Source organism: Rhyacophila brunnea, unplaced genomic scaffold, assembly GCF_057557595.1.
Source record: "Rhyacophila brunnea isolate RB1 unplaced genomic scaffold, BYU_Rbru_1.0 scaffold_1, whole genome shotgun sequence".
NCBI lineage: Eukaryota > Metazoa > Arthropoda > Insecta > Trichoptera > Rhyacophilidae > Rhyacophila > Rhyacophila brunnea.
In genome coordinates, this window is record NW_028232751.1 from 61,681,269 (window position 1) to 61,702,039 (window position 20,771).

General features: G+C 32.9%; 1 protein-coding gene across 1 annotated transcript; it reads right to left on the minus strand.

The window, feature by feature from the left end:
* Window positions 1–1,707: 1,707 nt before the first annotated feature.
* Window positions 1,708–19,585, minus strand: LOC147080033 (DNA (cytosine-5)-methyltransferase PliMCI-like). Its single transcript, XM_085956399.1, has 4 exons — window positions 18,558–19,585; window positions 15,856–16,036; window positions 7,480–7,661; window positions 1,708–2,380 (listed from the first exon to the last, which is right to left on the minus strand). Exons 1-4 carry the CDS (start codon window positions 19,410–19,412, stop codon window positions 2,273–2,275), a joined length of 1,326 nt encoding a protein of 441 aa, XP_085812525.1. The 5' UTR covers window positions 19,413–19,585; the 3' UTR covers window positions 1,708–2,272.
* Between the last annotated feature and the right edge of the window lie 1,186 nt (window positions 19,586–20,771).

The window sequence follows — 20,771 nt, forward strand, 5'->3', positions numbered from 1 at the left end:
AGGTTAATTCATTTTTATTCATTAAAAAATATACTTATATTTAAATATGAATTATGAATTGATAATAAACATCAAAAAGGTATCCCTCTGAGTTCTTCAATTATTCAAGCTAAGGCTCTTAGTTTGCATGAAGATTGGAAGACTTGATTAAAAGAGGATACTAACATGGAATCTCAATCAAGTAAAGGCTGGTTTGACAAATTTAAACTAAGGGATTCTTTACATAATATTAAATTCACTGGAGAAGCACCACGCAGGGTAAGTACTTACATTAAAAAAAAAAATGTAAATAATACAATGACATAAGATGATCGAAAGAGTGGAAATAAACCTGAGTATTCTTAACTCTAAAAAATTCTAATATAGAATATAATATTAGAATACAAGGACTAAGGCACAAACTATTCTCACATACTTACGTATTTCTTTGAAAAAATAAAACGCTTTTAAAGACTATAGTTCATTAAAAATGAACGCTTAAAAACTAAAAATCCTAATTTAGAAATAAAATATATTTAAAGATTGTAAAGTGATCTAAAAATGAACACAGGGGTAGGTGTGCCCTTACAAAATAAAATTATACGTATCAGAATGATTTTTTAAGGTAAGTACATTAAAAAACAATTAATAATTGTAAATATAGTAACATAAGATGATCGAATAAGATTTATCTTGGTGTTCTTAAATCGTTTTTTTCATTATAAGTTTAGTTAGGTAACAAACTATTCTCACATATGTATTTCTTTTAAAAAAATAAAACGCTTTGATAGACTACGTTTCATTAAAAATGACACAGCATAGGTGTGAGCTTATAAAATAAAATTATAATATGAATGATTTTAAGATTTTAAAAAGATCCCTGAAGTACAGATTGTCACAATAAGAAAAAATTATTGGTTACAAATTTAATAACATATAAATTGATCGAAAGAGACCTTAGTGTTCTTAATTCATTAAAATATGTATTTAAACATGATTCTCTAGACATGAATATAAAATTTGCAAAAAAAGTATGCGTAAAAAAATAATTACATTTTCACATTAATAAAACGAACTACGTAATGTTTTAAAATGGTAATTAATAGAGACTGTCTTTCCAGAACTTGAAAACATGGATATACCTTTCGTGCTCACTGAGGATTTCACCATGGACATCACCAAACAGTCTCGATGAATACCTCAGCCAAAATTTTCAACTTACTCTACTCTTGGCAACACTATATAGCAGTGGCCAAGGGTGGAGGTAGGCTGTGTAGATCCAACATAGATAGTACACACTAAACTTTGTTAGTCATAGTTATTTGTTTTCAGAATACAAATTGCAGATGTGTGCTACCAACGCCCACATATGCGTAAAAGAACATGGAATCTCAATGTAAGAGAAATCCAAAAAATTCTAGTAGCGCAATGTGGCATGTAAAGGTGCATGTTGGGTATTGGGCGTTGGAAATATCACAAAAGAAGCCAATGTATAAGTAAGCAGATAAGAATGCACAGTGATAGCAGATGAAATGGCAATGTGCTTGACAAATTCCGTCATACAGTGGTACCCAAGGGGCCCTTAACGTTCACAGGGACGTCCTAAAACACGAACTCATAAAGTTCGGTGAATATATGTGGCAGCGAAGAACTAAGGACCTACTACTGATGAGAGTACTGCCGATTTTTTTATTGGTGGGTCAACCATGATTATTATTTAATTTTTTTCAGTTACACATTGTATTTTTATTCAGAAGCTTTTGGAAATTGTCACGGAACAATGATTGAGAATCACTGCTAGATCGTGTATTAAGTCTAGAGATGCGTGTTTAATACATATTTTTAATAGATATAAATAATTTAAGATGATTATAGTTATTATAGAATGTTATAGACCCGTGCATACCACATCAACGAGTTAACAATAAATTAAATAGTTTTTAGTTATAACACAAATATTCTTTGGTAACAATATCTCAATAATTTTTGTGAAAAAATCTCAAATTTCTGGTAACAATAATTATTTTAGATAGTTTTGGTAACAATAAGTGCTTGGCCTCAGTAACAGGCGGGCAGGAGGGGCTTGTACAACTCAAACGAATAACCGTGTGTGATATGCCCAAAAAAAACACTGTCTGCGAACATTATTTCACACACGGTTATACGTTAGAGTTGCGCACGCCCGACCACTACGTTCTAGTACTAACTCAAGACGTTTTTTATTATACTGAATATAAGCTTGTTACAACATCTCCAGTTGTTTTGTGTACAATATTCTCGACTGGTTGTTCGGTTAAACTGACATATTCTCTTCTTTTGTCTGTCTCGTCGCATATTTGAGGCATTTGTTGATTTCTCGGCCCAAGGCGGCTGCTAGTGGTGGAGGCACTGCATTACCGATCTATAAATAAAAACAACAATAATTAAGTACAAAGAACACCAATTACCCGGATAGTTCTCAAACTTTAAATTGGTTTATTTAACCTGATAGCTGCCCGTAACGTAACGAATACGTCATGCACGGCGGCGATTCAGGCGCCCGTACCGTACGATATACGTCGAGCCGTTCTACGCGCTTGTATGAGTCAAATATTTATTTATTTAATTTTAAAACGTGTAACTACATTTCTGATCAGACCTTGCAAGCAAAAAACATTTGTACGGCGCATACATCGCGAGAATAAGGGAATTTCCCGAGAGGCCAAATCAGGGTTAGCTCAAAATTCCCCTGCACATTGGGATATCTTGTACAATAGGCAGTTGGTATGATTCGATAGTGATGCGTCAGTTGACGCCGGAATATCATTTAGTCGGGATGCTAATTCGGAATGCTTTCTTATTCAGATTTGCGTTATAATTGGAATGTTTTCAATGTTTTTATATTGAAATTTAATTTCTGTTTAGTGACCAAGTGTTTTTATTTATATTTCACATACAATTTGCGTATAAAATAGTGTTATATTTACGAGTTTTGTTTTAGATTTTACCTACTAAACTTGAATGAAAAGAAAGATTTTCGATGTTTTTAGATAGAAGGTGTGAACTGAGAAGCTGTAGGTATGGTATCAACTGAATGATATGGTCAACATCTTTAACGTTACGTTACTTGTAAAATATAGATGCAGTTGGATGACTGGATGCAATCTAAAAAATCTCATATTATGTTACCAACCACTATCTGTCGATGGTTGTCCAGCTGCTGCAATTCGTTGCAGACTTCATATATTTTGGGTGGCTTTGACAGCGATGATAAACAAAAGATTGTATTGAACAAATTCCCAAACTTCTTGACCGCCTGTTCGTACTTTTTATTTCATTGCTATTGTGGTTGCTATATTGGATGTTGAGCTGAGGCTGCTGTGGTATCGCTTGCGTGCACGCCTTCTTCTCCCGCTGATACTCAGCTGCAGTTTTTTTAAATTTTTATCTATTCGTTTTTGGTAGTTTTCTTGATACAGTATGGTAGTTCTCACTCAGCAACGTAAACGTGTAAGATAAAATGAACTATGATGTTAGGCATTGTTAAATAGCTCTCTTACAAGTATTTGTGTGTATATATTTACTGGTTCAAAAATATTTCAGATGGCAGAGAGTTGGTGATTTTGATTTAGTCGCCATTCTGGCAGTTTTCACAATTTTCTTTTAGCAATATAAGATTACTTTAAAAATATTGGAGAAATCCACGACATCGGTTAGTAATTGAAGTAATAGGTATCTACTTTGATTTAACCCTTTGATTAGTATCGCCGCACGTATGCGGCGACACTGTAGTGATCCAAATAGAGTATCGCCGCGTATGTGCGGCGACACCGTTTCATTCGAAATTTTCAATAATAATACATAATAATAGAATAATTTCGATGTAATTATTATTTACAGACAACACAAATACATTTATCATCAATTTTTAGATGTTATTATAAAATAAATATTTGTTTCTAGTGAGAAAAAAATACGTAAATAAACGCAACTATTACGAACAAAATCTAATTCCGTAAAATTCCTACATCCCCTTTTATTCTCTTTTGAAAAAAATTTTAAATTCTACCATCAGAAACAGATGTTCTGTCGAAGATTCCAGGCCCAAATTGGAAACAACTATGTGTTCAAAATTTTATAAATTATTACGAAAATATTTTTTTATGCATAGCAATTTCAGTTTTCAGTTCTGTTTGGATCCCAATTATGTAGAAATTCATTTATACATATAATATGTCTACAAATTATTATAAAAAATATTATTTTCAAAAGTTTCCAATACAGCTCTATTTTGTTTACATTTAGATAACCAAACGCGGCGGCGCGACAAGAATAAGGGCCATACATGTGTCCCACATTTCAATTTTTTTCACACTTGTTGACAGCTTGATTGCTTTCGGGTCATTAGGTATCGTTGTTTCAATCACTCAAGAGAGATTCAAATATTATGCCGATTTTAGGTAAACCTCACCCTCTGCACAACCCTTAGCAAAATATTTGGATATTATTTAGTTTTTTGCTTGAAGTCGGATTGCATGCATTGAAATTGGATCGCGATAATAATTATTCGATATTATTTATTTTGTGATTTTGCCATTTTATATCTATTTTTTACTATTTTTATTACACAATATATTATAGCGGTGTTTCCCAACCAGTGTCGCGAGAGCAAAGTATAGTAAAAGCAAGGTCAGTTGTTCTCAACATTTTATAAAAATATAAATTTTTATAAAATATATATTTTTATAAAACTATATTACTACTTGCATAGTAAATTATGGTCAAATAAATTGAGTGATTCTCAACATTTCATAAAAAGTTTTTTTTCTAAATAATTTTACCTCAGACTTTTTTCGAATGATTATTATTACACCTATTATAATTATTTTGATTGTATAATAAATTTAATTTTCTACAATTATTATTATTATACTTACTATTCTTATTTTGGTTGGATAGTAAAATATTGTAAAATAAATTCAGTGGTTCTCAAGATTTTATAAAAAGATTTTTTTTTCTAAATTCACCTCATATATTTTGTTCCAGCGATTGATATTCTACTATAATTATTTCGATTATATAGTAGACTATAGCAAACCAGCGGTTTCCATTTTTTGTACTTTATTTAATTTTTTTTCAAATGTTTATTATTATTCTGTTCTAATTTTGATTGGATATAATGAAATGAATTTAGCGGCTCTCAACATGTTATAACAAGAAATCTTCTTCTTAGTGTATCTCACATTTTTTTTCATTGATTGTTATTTTGCCCTGCTAAATTTCAATTATGAAAAAGTTGTTCCTGTCATTTCAAAAACCTCTAATAAAATTATGAAAAAGTGTAAACAATAAATGCATAACAATGATAAATAGTGTACTCGTGCAAGACAGAAACTGTTGAACAGACTGATATATTTCAAGTATCTACCTAGGTAAGTTTATATAATAAGAATTTATCTATACCTACTTTCTTTTGCAATATATTGCAATATAAAAATATTCTTTTTGGTGATGAGAGTCAGAAAATATGTTTTACTATATTTTACTATGTAAGAAAAACAAGAGTAGCAAGTGTGAGATAAATTTAGATAAAAAAATATTTTTATAAAATGTACTGCAATTGATTTACTATAGTTTATTACACAATAAAAATAATTTTTATGAGACCTAATTACCATTGGGAAAAGTGCGGGATAAATTTAGAAAAAAAATCTTTTTATATAAATTGTTGAGAACCGCTGATTGATTTACTATATAGTTTATAACGCATTCGAAATAACTACTAAATAATATAATAATTACCATCGGAATAAGTGCAAGATAAACTTTGAAAAAAATCTTTTTATAAAATGTTTAGAACCACTGAAATTGATTTTTATTATGTAATCTAAATATAGTCATAGTATATTACCGCAAACACTGTCTTTTTACTTAGCAGAGCAAAATAATAATGCTTGAAAAAAATTGTGAGGTAAACTGAGAAAAAGATTTCTTGTTATAAAATGTTGAGAACCGCTAAATTTATTTCATTATATTACTATCCAATCAAACTAACAACAGTATAATAATATCTAATCATTTGAAAAAAAAGAAATTTCTTATAAGTACAAAAAAAATGGGAACCGCTGGTTTGCTATAGTGTACTATATAATCGAAATAATAAATTATAGTAGAATAACAATCGCTGGAACAAAATATAAGAGGTGCATTTAGAAAAAAATATCTTTTTATAAAATCTTGAGAACCACTGAATTTATTTTACAATATTTTACTATCCAACCAAATTTAGAATTATAAAAAAATAAATTTATTTTGCAATCAAAATAATTATAAAAGGTGCAATAATAATCATTCGAGGAAAGTCTGAGGTAAAATTATTTAGAAAAAAAACTTTTTATGAAATGTTGAGAGCCACTGAATTTATTTGACTATAATTTACTATCCAAGTAGTAATATAGTTTTATAAAAATATATATTTTATAATAATATATTTTTATAAAATGTTGAGAACAACTGACCTTGCATTTACTTTACTGTGCTGTTGCTGCACTGGTTGGGAAGCACTGCTATAATGTATTGTGAAATAAAAATAGTAATAGTAGGTACATAATAAAAAAATATTCTAAAAACTTGTAAATTAACCCAAAATAAAATACTTAATAAAAGAAAATCTTCAAAATTAACTCACTCCCGAGATGTATATTCTAAATATTTAACTCACTAATCAAAGGGTTAATAAAACAAAAACCGATTGCCAAAGTAGCTTGATTTGGAAGAACGCTGATGAGTGGGTATTAAAAAGGCCAAAAGTTAAAATTTGTCATAATTAGTATGTCACTGCGTAGCATAGAGGTAAATGCGACGGACGGGGCATAAACCCAGGAAATGCAGGGTTCGATTCCCGGCTAGGGTGGCTTACTTTTTTCAAAAAGATTTTTTCTATTGGTTATAATATATTTTCTCAGAAAGTGATTTTCAAAATTATGTTCAAGAATACCTTACTTAAGAATAATTGTAATCGAGATAGGCGCAAGGACAGTAAACTAAGAGTATAAGAAAGTCTGGCACCGCTAATACCAAGGTGACCCCCCTATAGCTGGCCATACACGGCAAGGTTAAGTAGCAGGTTGAACCTGTTGGTCAACATGTAATGTCGGCCATACAGCTATATTTGGTAGATAAATCTGCTGCGCCCATAGACGAGCAGTATTGGCCTTCAGTTCGGACGCCCGACTCAGACTGCCGGCGACCCCCAACCGTGTTTTTGTAAAACTATTGGAATTTCAGCATGCTTAAATTTTTCGGGTGACATTAGATGTGGGTGTCGTAAAGTAGGAGTTCTTATGCGTAGTAATGCAACACATTTTATGGCAAAAATAATCAATTAAATGAGTTAAACCAACACATAAATAAACTACAGGAAGACTAGAATTTATTATGATGTTGTATTAATAGTTTTTGATTCGATGATCCACTACAGGACACACTTAAAAATAATAAGTTAGTAAATATTATAATCACCTGTCGGTACTTTTCCTTGATGGTCCCGTTATAAATATAGGAATCAGGGAAGCCTTGTGACCGTGCACTTTCCCTCACTGACACCACTCTTTGTTGGTTAGGATGTAATACACGTCCTTGCTTCCCTAGAGGATTGGTATCGGTCACTGTGGTTTTAAAAAATCCATCCCAAGTCAGGCGACCTATTACAAGAGACATATTATATTATAATTATGCTGTTATTAATTATTATCAGTGTTTGTGAAGGGAAACAACAGACTGATGATTTCTTTTATGTCTGGTCTTGGCCAGGAAAAGTAATTTAATTATTTTATGAGTTTTTATTCTGCTAGTATTCTAACCAGGGCATGCTTTTCCCTCCACCACCCGTTATGCAGGCGTACATCGTGGCGTAACGAATGTTTGACGCTCTTCAAAGTTGTGCCGAAAGTGTCCCAGGAGCAACTTCCCAAGACCTTGGTTGGCGTGCGTGATTCCTACTTTGATATAATGTGGTACGGTCAATTCTTGATGAGAAAAGACCTTCTTGCTCGCCGTAAAATGACACAAATTTTTTAAAGGCTGAGTAATTTTCCCTCGTAGATACCAAGTCGCGATGGCCGACCTTCCCAACTGATGGTCGGACCGACTAACCAGAGGTGTCAGAACCCCGTTTTTTTAGAGGAAATTTAATGGAATAGATGGAAATTGGGTTTGGTTCAATTACTTATAAGAACCACAATTCTGGGGTGTGGTTCCAGTTCGATAAAATCTATATGCCTATGCATAAATAGAATAATACCTACTTTTAACCTAAATAGAGTTGTCACTTCATAACTTTGCACTCCGGCCCTAGGCTAACAATGGTGGAATTATTCTAAAAATATATTTTAAACAAAATATACAGTCGAACTTGGTTATTACGATCTTGGAAATAGCGAGATCTCGGATGTAATGAGGAAACATTCGTTGACATTTTAGTTTATGATTTTCTCCATACATTTATTCACTTTTATAACGAGCTACTTCTCGGGTATACCGAGCAAAACTGTTAATGTGTCTATTGTTTAAAAACAACATTTTCGACCCTAAGCAATAAAATCCGACCGGGCAGTTAACTAGACTGATGCCACCGGGATCGGATTACGTTTATGACACTAGTTAAGTGTCTAAGTACCTAATTGGTGTTTTCGCCGACAACATTGAAAAAGTATCTACGCATATGGTTGAAATTGCATGTAAAAAATCCAAGTTTTGTGAAGTCAGTAGGTACCTACCAGTGCCGGGGACTCAGCACTTCATTACAATAAACAACTTCTTTCGTAGTTTATAAATGTCATGCTTGTTTCGAGGATTTTTACGATGGTTTTCAGATTTTTTATGTTCTATGCATAAATAGAACGCGGTGCGAAAAATGTTATAGAATGATATAATGAGTAATGCTTATAACGAGCAAATTCAGTCGTTCTAGATATAATTAACCCGGCCGGCGCCGATGTCACACACCTTGTACAAATCGGCCAAATTCGCAATGCGCATGTGTATAAATCGATGCCACCGCGTCCATATTTATCATACGGGACTGATTTTTTTCACGTAAATTTGGCCTGATTTGTCCTTCTCCTGCCACCTATGACATATTTTAAAAGCATTGGTTCTAAATATAAAATAATCACCAAAGTTTCGAACCAATTCGTACGGCCAAGTTTTGCCGGTCGACAGAAATCAGTTTGAACTGCGCGCCGCGACTGCGCAGTATACGACAGACTTTCAACCGAGCGGGCCATTGCGCGGGATTGTATTTATCGCATACAAGTTGAATATTTACCGCAATCGTTGATAAATACTTTTTTTGCTGTCTGGTGTACTTATCACATTAAAACTGGCATGATTAAGGCTTATGGGTTCATTTGCAAGAATCAAATTTGACGTAAGCGACAAGCATTGGAACAAAATAAACATGTTATTGTATAGGTATATAGAAGTATTATATTATAACATTTTAATGTACACGTGCAATATGCTGCTGTCTGCTGTCTGCCGCCTAAGCGAAGTTTGAGCGAAATCAGGGGTTTCGAAAGTATTATTTAATAAATAATATTTTTTTCCTAACAAATTATATAAATTTTTGTAGGTAGTAGGTAGAATAAATTATAAGAATAAAAATAGTAGACCTCCAAATAAGAACGTCATATTATTGATATGCTGAATTTGTGAAGTGATACATTTTCTTGAACTCATGAATCATATTGTAGGATCAAATTCAGTGCAAATATTTTTCAAAAAAAAATCTAATACTTATGTAGGTTTCTGAGGTATTTGAAATATATATACTTATGTATTATATAATTTTCCCACGGCAAATTCGGTGTGTATGAATACAAAAAAAAACGAAAGTGTGAACAAATATAATTTTAATAATTTTCATAAGCTCATTAAAAATTATACGTTTAACCCTTTTTGCTTCGCTTTAGGTTCATCCGTACTGAGAGTAAAAGATAAATCACACATATTACACTTAATAACAAATTCAGATACAGATCCTCTTCTAACTTCGGAAAATATAAATAAATTTGCCATAGTCATGAAAAAAAAATTGAATGACTTGATATTTCAATGAGGCGATTAAAAAATAAATTAAAATTTACAATGCGGCGTCCATCCAAATCTTGAAGCGGTTTCCCAATAGACGCACATTTCGGAAATAAATGAAAGTATAAAATTAATAAAACAATATATAACACTAGCTGAAGTACCCGGCTTCGCACAGGGTCGCTTCGTGGATACATTTATCTAAAATATCTGCAATAAAATATGCCAATATGAAAATAATTCTAATAGGAGTAAAGGTCAAACAAAAAACACTAAATTAAAATCGAATCCACAATATACAAACGTTATAAATAGTATTAATATGTAATTAATATGTATGTAACGAAGAAGAAGAGGCGGGTTCAATCTGAAATTCGAGACCTCCACCACGCACTCCGGCTCGTCAGCCGCCGTCTACCCTCCAAATGTTGTCGAAATCCGACTGCGCCTGTGGATTTTATAAACAAAAACCGACACAACGGTACAAACATACAAACATCCAAATATATTTTCGAAATTATAGTAAGTATAGATAATAAATAAAAACGGGAAGTGAAATATGTGTTATTTATATCATTGAAACAATACACGTATTAAAAATTAAATCAATCCAAAAATTGTTTATAGATATCCAAATTAAGAAACTATTTAATGTGTATGATTATAATTATTGATAACACCTGGCCGGCCTATAATAATGAATATGGGCCGTAAATAATAGAATTCATTATGTCAACATTGGACGAGGGTTGTCCACTGATTTTTTTTAAATGTTTGATTTCTAACATTTAATTAATATAAAATAATAATGCGTTTGCGGCTAGATAACTAACTCATTGGCACCGGGGAAGTGGAATGTGCATTATGCGCAATTAATTTTTAAATGGCAAATATCACGTTAATTATTATATTATTTAAAATGCCCCGGTGGCAACGAACTATGTTACATTAAATACCATTATCTCCTCAGCGGAGCATATGGAGGCTTATACTATCAGACTTTTTATGAGGAATGGTAGTTAATCTGGATAAAACACACATTGCAAAAACATGTAATTTTGCCAGACGTGGGATTCGAACCCACACCCACTGCGCTATGCCAACTACTCCACTGTAGGATAGTAAAAAATAATATTCTTTTCGACCGTATCCGATCCTAATAGGATCATATGGGCCTCCACAGAGTGGAGGTTTGTATTGACAGATTTTTGTTTTTACGATAAATGTATGTCAGCCAGTTGCTCAACCTATTAGATCCATACTTGTGACTCATACACAAATTGAAAAACAATATGTGTACTTGTTAGACCCAGGATTCGAACCTGGGACCCACGACGCAATAAGCCAACGCTTACGCCGCGTGGCTATCATGGGTGTGTTATAAAAATAATTATAAAAATAATAATTATCATAAAATAAATTGCTAACGGAAAGGCATGATTATCTGAAGATACAAAATAATATTGTACCGTTGGGCAATCATTTGAGATGTTTTTCCACTTCGACGGCGACCAGCGCATGGTTTGGCTAATGTACCGCTCATGATTTTCCCATGTATAATACGAAGCCACCTTCAAAGAATGTTTAGTAAATTATCTTTTGAATAAACTTGCACAAAAATCTAATAAACATATTTTTGATTTCAAGAAATTCACGCAAGCTACCTTATAAAATATGTGGCAACCCTGTGACTGGCTTAAGTTTTGTTTAACACTGTTGTTATGTAAATATTACGTATGTCAAAATAATATTCCGCGATGAACTAAATTCTGGAAGAAAAAAAACACGTCCTCACTGCGTCCCAGTTGGTCGCCGACTAACTATATTAATATCGAAAGAATGAAAAAACTGTATGGATCAATCAATCAAATTGCCTTTTTTTAATAATTCTGCAAAATAATTATATTTCTAAAACGTCTGAAAACAGGATAAATACATGAAAATGTACGACGTGTTTTAGTAATACAGCGTCACTAATTATACCAAATGTATGGGGTTTTATTTATTTTTTCATTGTTAATTATTATTTATAGTATTACGTGAATGTTATATTATAATAAAAAAATATTTTTATTGTGCAGTATATATTATTTTGTGAGAAAAAATCATTCCAAATTGGCTGATGTATACTCAAACTAAAATGGCTTTAAAATCTTTATTTTTCCGAAATTAAAAAAAGTACGTGAGTTAATCAATGAAATGTATTGTTTTACCCATTTCTTTGATACAATATATACCTGCAAAACTATTATTAAGCTCAACATTCATTGTGGCGTGACAGTCGTTTTGACCAATTTCGAAAACAGGACTGACTAATTGTCATTTATTTTAAAAAGTAAAGCGATTCGAAAAATTTTAATGACACAGAACGTTTTAGTTGAATACTATTTATTAGATTTTAAATAAATAAAGAGTTTATTGTGTATCAATTCGTTTTAAACATGCTTATCATTTCCGCGATTCCGAGAAGACAGGAAAAAACAGGTCCAATGGCCTTAACTATTGAACGTATGATTGTATTTTATCGCGATTTTTAAAATACTTTTTGTACTGTCTACCGTGTCCCATTTTAGTGAATGTGAAAATTAATACTGATATCAATAACTATGGTGTGTGAGTTTAATGGTTTCTGTGATTTGGCGTTTCTTAATACTGTAGTTAAACATTTTAAAAACATTTCATAGTTTTATAGTGCGTAAATATGGAGGAAGAAAATGTGCGTACTAATGAGGAATTGGACTCAGATTATGACATGTCGGAAGAGGAATTGGAACAACATGAGACTGATCATGATGTTGACGATACGGACTCTGACGAGCCAATTGAATTTTTGCGGTCATGGAGAACTGGTCCGTATATTCCAATAGTTCACGAATTCAATGATTGTCGATCTGGCGTGACATCGAACGACTTGGACGAATCCTCTCCCGAATGTCTTTTCTTTGAACATTTTTTGAATAAAAATATAATGTCGGAAATAGTGAACCAAACGAATACATTTTTTAACCATTCGTACAGTGCGGGAGACCTCGGACCGAAATTGCGGTCACACAATTGGACAGACACGTCAGTGCCGGAGTTGTATACATTTTTTGCCGTATCAATGCTGATGACTCGAAATAAGCACACGTCGATAGAGGAACATTGGAGTACCGATCCTTACCTGCATGCAGACATTTTTGGGAAAATAATGGCTAGAAATCGATACCAACTTATTTTACAAATGCTTCATTTTTCTGATCCTAGTGTGACCGCCTCAAATGATAGACTAGCTAAAATTAGATTACTGTTAGAACACACAAGAACAATTTTTAGGGAAACGATGATACCGTATCAGAATCTTTGCATAGATGAGAGCATAATCGTGTTTAAGGGTAGATTAATTTTTAAACAATTCATTCCTTCCAAAAGACATCGATTTGGAATAAAAATGTTTGTGATGTGTGACGTAATGACAGGATATATTATTGACTTTATAATTTATTGTGGGGAAGGGACTGACATACAAGACAATGAAAATCTCGGTATTTCCGGTGCGGTAGTGACAACGCTAATGAAAGACTATATCGGGAAAGGTCACACCTTATGTTGTGATAACTGGTATTCGAGTCCGGCGCTCTTTAAATACCTTCACTCTCACAAAACGAATGCTTGCGGTACAGTGAGAAAAAATCGTAAAGATATGCCAGAGTTCAGCAAACTGAAAAAGGGAGATACCGAGGCTAAGTACAATAGTCCACTTTTGGCTCTGAAATGGCACGATAGGAGGGATGTTCACATGCTATCCACCCTCCACGATGCATCATTTGGACCAACGGGAAAAGAGAACTATAGAACTGGCGAAAACATTGAAAAACCAAAATGTGTTATAGATTATAACAAAAATATGGGTACGGTAGATAAGTCCGACATGATGCTTAGCAACTTGTCGTGTATGAGAAAATCGATCAAGTGGTATAAAAAGGTCGCATTCCACATGATCGACTTATATTTATTAAATGCTTTTTATTTATATAAATTTATTAAATCTGACAAAAAAACATTGGGCGATTTTCAACTCTGTGTAATAAAACAACTAGTGGACAAATATTGTGTGAGAATTTCAAATGCACCCCTGCCTAAGCCGACAGCGTCAACTAGCGATAATCCCGTACGATTATTGCCCAAAAGTGCAACGGGACATTTGCCAGAATACATTTTACCGACACAAAATACCGATAAGCCTAGAAGAAGATGTTTCGTATGCGGGAATTCTAAAAAAAATCCGAAAAAAACAAAACTCTCTCGCTATATGTGCCCAACGTGTGATGTTGCGTTATGTCTGTCACCTTGCTTTAAAATATATCACACATCTAAAGAATTTTAAAATAGGTTTATTATTGTATTTGTTTTTTTTTTTAATATGTGAGTTCGTGTTAATTTATCAATAATATTCAATAAGTGAAGTGTTTGTGTAGTTTAAATATATTAAAAGGGTCCCCTTTATATTTGTTTACGACTCAACCCGAAGACATTAATATGTGATTTATCGATATGCACTTGAAAATTAGTAACGCTCGATTCGTGGGAACGTATGCACAAGTGTCGAAATATTACACACCGCGCAGAGCTCTAACTAGTTGCTACAAAATGGCGACTTGCGGTAAGTTCTTTCAAATTTGGATAGCATTCGTTTGTTCGAGTGTTTCTGATATTATAACTGATTTATTACGGTTTTTTAGTGTGTCGAAATTATCTTAATGGCTTTGGGTTCTCGACTGGAGCTGTGACATATTTATTATTGCTTTTTTTAGTATAGAACAAAGACGATAATGAAATTCATGCGTAGTTATGGTGCGTCATACGATTTTTGAGGCAGGTGCCGGGTTAACATGATATTTAAATGTGGTAATTAAATATTAATTAACAGATCAGCAGTGATTGTGTTAACTCATTTACTGCTAACACCGCGACTGGCGCGTTTGGAATCGTTGGCCATAATTAAAAGGTAATTTTACTTATTTTAATTTTAAAGTTACTAGTGAATAACATTTGATCTAATTTTATACGAAGTAATCAGGCAAAGAGGCGTATTAGTGTAGTAAAAGGTTCAAAGTTACGAAGTGTATACTGTACCTACCTACCTATTTACTGTACTATGACGAAATTGTCTTATATAGTTGTGTACTTGGAATAGAACTGTTGGAATATATGGTTATCACAATTTGTCGGTATTCACAAAGAGGATATTAAAAAAAGTCCAGATTCGTCTGATACACAATTTGTAGATATTCAAGGACATTATATATTGACAACCATTTTCCTCAATGCTATGACATATTTGAGCTCCTTGACATCTGCAAGTCGCAGCTCTACTTTATGTCCAAATTTAGCAATGTCAATTTTGTAATGTCCTCCTGAATACCATATTCATTACAAAGCTGCAAAACATTTATCCCCATGAAGACAAACTCTCTACGTGATAATTATGAATGCCATTTATGGGCATGTTCACGCGTATACATTGTTTACCGGCATTAACCGGCTGATAAACGGGTAAATACCATATAGCGATTCATGACATTCTATGCGCCTCAGCAATTGTTTCATTTTTTGATAGGGTCGGGTTCGATGGAAATTGGATAATATAAATCAACATGTTATCCATTCATGTTTTATGTGTACAGAAAATATCCTTAGAACTGTTAGAACTCACAGCATAGCAAATAATTTTCACTTTTACAGTGCATAAAGGCTAAACATATTTTTTTAATAAATGATATTACCCTAAAACATTATAAAAAAATATGTTGACAGCTGACTCACCACAGAGACCATTCCAGTTATTATTTTGGTTTCCGGAGTGGACTGCAAACCATGGAATTATCGTATTAATTTGCCTATCATTTCTCCCGCACTTTTTTCCAGCAGCACAAGCACACACTCCTCTTAGAGAGTCATTAATTCCACGCCCGTTCTTTACATCATCATGTGTGTATTTTAGTACCTAAAAGTAATAAAAAAAAAATATTTATCAATATGGCAAAACTTGATGAAATAAAAAAATTAATGTAGGTGCAAATGCAAATTGAGAGAATTTCTCCACACTAGAAGTCTTCAAAATCAGAATACAAAATTATTTAAAATCTTACGATGGTCACGAAATGATCCATAATCCATCAGCGATCACAATGTATAGCCGTCATATTATGAATGATAATAATATGGTTTCTGAAATCCTGATTTTTTTGTGTATGTACATACTAAATGTAAAGTCATCGCTCTTTTATTTTCAATATTTTCATGACGGAAGAAATAATATTCCTTAGTATAATTTATTTTTCGAGTGCAAGCATAGTTTTATCGTGTCCGGAAATTTGTATGTATGCAGTTCGTCGTATCACACTTCACCGTGAAATGTTGTATCGGAAATATATGGTCGTATATTAAAGACCGTCCAACCTCTTTGGGTCATATAGTACTGAGATGAAATTCATGTCTAAATAAAACACGGTTCTTGTCGGTTTACAAAAAGCCAGCGGCAAACAAATTTTGAAAATAGCCGATATACTGGATTATTTGTTAGGTTAGGTTTTCATTCTTGAATTTTGCCAATATCGGCTGTGAAAATGCTCCACGAACAACACGTAATTTTTTCATCTCTTTCCGATAAGAAAGCACATGGCAAACTATGCTACGGTGAAATGTAATATGTACAATTTACATGTAACCTAGTTTTATAAGTCATATTTTTGTATTATGATTACAATATTGCAATCAAACACGTGAAAACTTATGTGGATTCCGTTATTTGGTAAGTGAAAATTAACAACCGCTCATTTAATTATATTAACTTATAAATATAACTGACGTGAACTCTTTTTGAAAGAGTATTTTTTTGTATTTGAAGGAACTACCTCATCAGTAGGCTTAGAATTCTTAGGTATTTAAATATTTTTTTTGAGAACAAAATATCTGTTACAGACAATTTTGAAACATTTAAGCCCAATTTGTAAGTACTTATTTTTAAATATTTTTGGATAATTACATATTTTTCCATATTTTGGGTTTATGCACATATTTTCACATAAACACAAAATTTCAATTTTCAATTTCAAGACCCAAAAATTTTAATCTTTGACTCAGCTTCTCCGCTCTCGCCAAAGTTTACGTCACTACCCCCTCAACCCGTGATAACTAGGTGGGGGACTTGGCTTAGTGCAGTAAATTACTATACTGTGAATTTGGAAAAATTACAAGAAATTATGGAGATACTTGATGAGGAAGATTCCAACTCTATTTCAATAGCAAAAGAAATAATGGGAAACCGTTCCATAAAAAATGAATTGACATTCATCACTTTAAATTATGGTCATCTGGTAAATACAATCGAAATGTTAGAATCATCTACAAAGTCACTAGTGGGACAAATTAATATTTTAAATAATACTGCTGCTAAAATAAGAAACGTTCCTGGACCAATTGGAATAAAAATAAGTACAAAATTAAATAGTGTTTTAAATTAAAATACTGGACTTCAAACGCTGCAGAATATTAAAGGTGTTTTGGAAAATCCATCAGATGCCTCAGATGTTTCAATTTTTTCTACTTCAGAAATAGTTTCATTTACATATGCAATAATAATATCTGTAGAAGTAGAAAGAAGTTTTTCAATGTATAAAAATGTGCTAAGATCTAATCGTCAAAGAGTTACTTTCGAAAATTTGAAGCATTATTTTATTTGTAATTAAGCGTTTTCTGTTTGTGAATAAATAATAAATTAAACTGTTGAAACATATATGATTTATTGTAATACTTACTTAAATTTTTAGCACATAATTATGAAATTTTAATAACATATTTTCCAATTATATCTACATAGTTTAGGTACCTATTATTCGTTTTTAGCACCTAAAAATCCTAAGCCTACTCATCACTAATGACAGCATTTTTTAAAAACTATTTAAACCAGGGGTAGTCAACCTGGTCCGTACCGCCCACTTTTTCGCGTTTCAGCTTTTATGGTGGGCCGTAGGGGTTTTAAAAACATTTTCATTATGTTTTCAAAATATTCAAAAATTGAGCCAGATATCCAGTATTTAGTTTCGCAGCATCAGCCTCAGGGATCTCATTAATAATTTAATTAATTAAATGTAATTTCATCAGACTTCATGCTTATATGTATGCAAAGTATAAATAAAAATAGATTTAACTACAGTAAGTTGTTTTATAAAGATTTATTCAGCCAAACTTAGCGAAAGTCTGACAAAGTATTTGGTAGGTAAGTAATAATTATTATATGCTTTAACTTGCTGTAACTCTGATTTATAAATTTCATAAAGTAAAGTTACTTCCCTACTTTATAAATCACCATTACTGTGGAACCGGTGGGCGGTAGGTAGAAAAAGGTTGACTACCCTTGATTTAAACCTTCAAACAAACAAAATTACTTTCTATTTTATTTAAATGTTCAATAGACATACATGGCATCCTTTTCCCTTAATGATAAAAGTAGAATATATACTTACTTCTGATTCGGTTCCATCAGACAGTGTCTCAGTAATGTTGGGTAGATCTCTCCAATCCGCCTTGGTATCGATGGGGATATGGCATATTCTGGCAAACATTAATGGCGATACAGTATGACAAATGTGATCTCTCAATTCATTTGAAGAGCATTTGCTTCTTATGAGTCGTTGGAAATGAGATTTGGGAAAACCTTTGTAAGACATTACCACATCATTACTGCCACTTTTGATTGAAGGTAAATCACTGATAGCATCCTGAATGGTACAAGTCCGTCTGGGAGCTGAAATTTGCCAGTCTTGGCTGGGATCAAATCTACACCCATCTATGTTAACAGACAATGAGCCCGCTTGTCGGTAGAATACATGTGTCGGTTCGGGGAAACAGGGGAGTACGAAACCCGGAGCGGCTGCCAAAATAATAAGTCGGCGTCTTGTTTGCGGCACTCCAAAATTACCCGCTTGTAAAATGCCAAAAGTGCATTGATACCCAATTTTTAAGAGGCAAAGCAGAGTCAATTTGAGAATCGCACCTTTTTTATACACGGCAAAGTTACGTACATTTTCCATTACGATGAAATTAGGACGATAAAAATCACAGTAAGATAAAAATGTCGCGATGAGGGAGTTTTTGAAACTGGCATATTCACGAGAAGTGAATCGGTTCAATCCAGAAAACCCTTGACATGGAGGTCCTCCGCATAATATTTTGACTTCACCTGGCACGGGTAAAAGTTTTCCGTTTGAACAGTGAGTAAGCCCTTCCATAGCACGTTTTAACAGAATGTTGCAGTCTTCATTAAACACAATAGAATCGGGCATGTTTAATTGGTACGCCCTTGCGGCTGTAGGCTCCATTTCTACTGCCCACGATTTAGAAATTGCAACAGACTCCTGAATTCCATAAGTCAGTCCACCACACCCTGCAAAAATATCTAGGGAGCCAACGGGCTCTATAATTTCGTTAGTTTGATGTTTTAGTTCGTAGGATTTTCCTACTGATTTAGCGAATGTAGGAACTTTAACTAATATTTTACGCTTAACGTCATAACAATTCTTAAAATAAAATCTTGAGTCTCCTTCTTCAGACCACTTAGCTACAGTAGTCCAGTAAGTAATATTTTGTATGTAAGATAAGTCACATGCACCTTTGACCTTTATAAATGGAATTATCTCTTTCCTATTTGACCAGTGCACTAGATTCAAGTCCTCTAACTCAGAATTCGGTATTCTGGTACATTCTGGGCGGTACATCACAAAAACTTCTAAGAAAATGTTTTGTGGCATTACAAGAGGACCACATGGTTTAGCCAGAACAGCGATAATGTAACCCACGCAGAAAGGATCCCATTTTTGATAATTTACTGTCTCTTTATCATTATATCTGTAATATTCAGTGAAGATACTTTCATCTTTCTTAGATTTTTTGTTCACTTTTTTTGGTGCAATCTTATCAAACGTAAATGTGAATGGGGCTAAAAGTACACCATCACCGGGTTTCAACTCGGAACCTTTCCAAATTACCGATGCCCATTCCTGGTACTCACTTCTATTACTTTCCACTAATCTTGTGACGGACGGAATATGAAAAAATGATTCGACTGATTTAGATATACAATTGGTACAATATCTGTATTCATTTGATAGAACCGTTGAGAATTCCTTTGGAATATCTTCAAATCGAGCTGTTTTCGTATGGTATTTTTTCTGATAGAAATTTAACATATGTGGCTTTTCTATTGTATCGTTGACATGTTTGTGGCCTAATTCAGACCAGTCATTTGGTAGTTCCTTTTTGACAATCCGTAAAAGTCTGACAGCGGAATGAATGGATGTTGTGCGACATTTTTCAGTCAAGAAAAATTCTTTAGGGTCTGCAACATCGCGCAAAATAGTATCTCTACCGCGGATAAAAACTGTAATGTGAAAATAAACATTTTTTTTTCTATTGTCCACATACATTGAGAAAATTCTACCTATTAAATGTAATGCATTATCTTCATCTGCTCTAAACTCGAAAAAGTCTCCACAACTGAAACGGTTTTTTCTAATTTTGATTTTATTGTAATACATCTTATTACCTTCTGAGAATATCACGTCACCCATCAATTCAGAAAGCATTTGCTCTCCATTCGAAGGGATTGATACTTCAGAATATTTTAGATCAGTTAAACTCACGAAACAGTTCATAATTTTATAATCCTTGAAATTATAAGC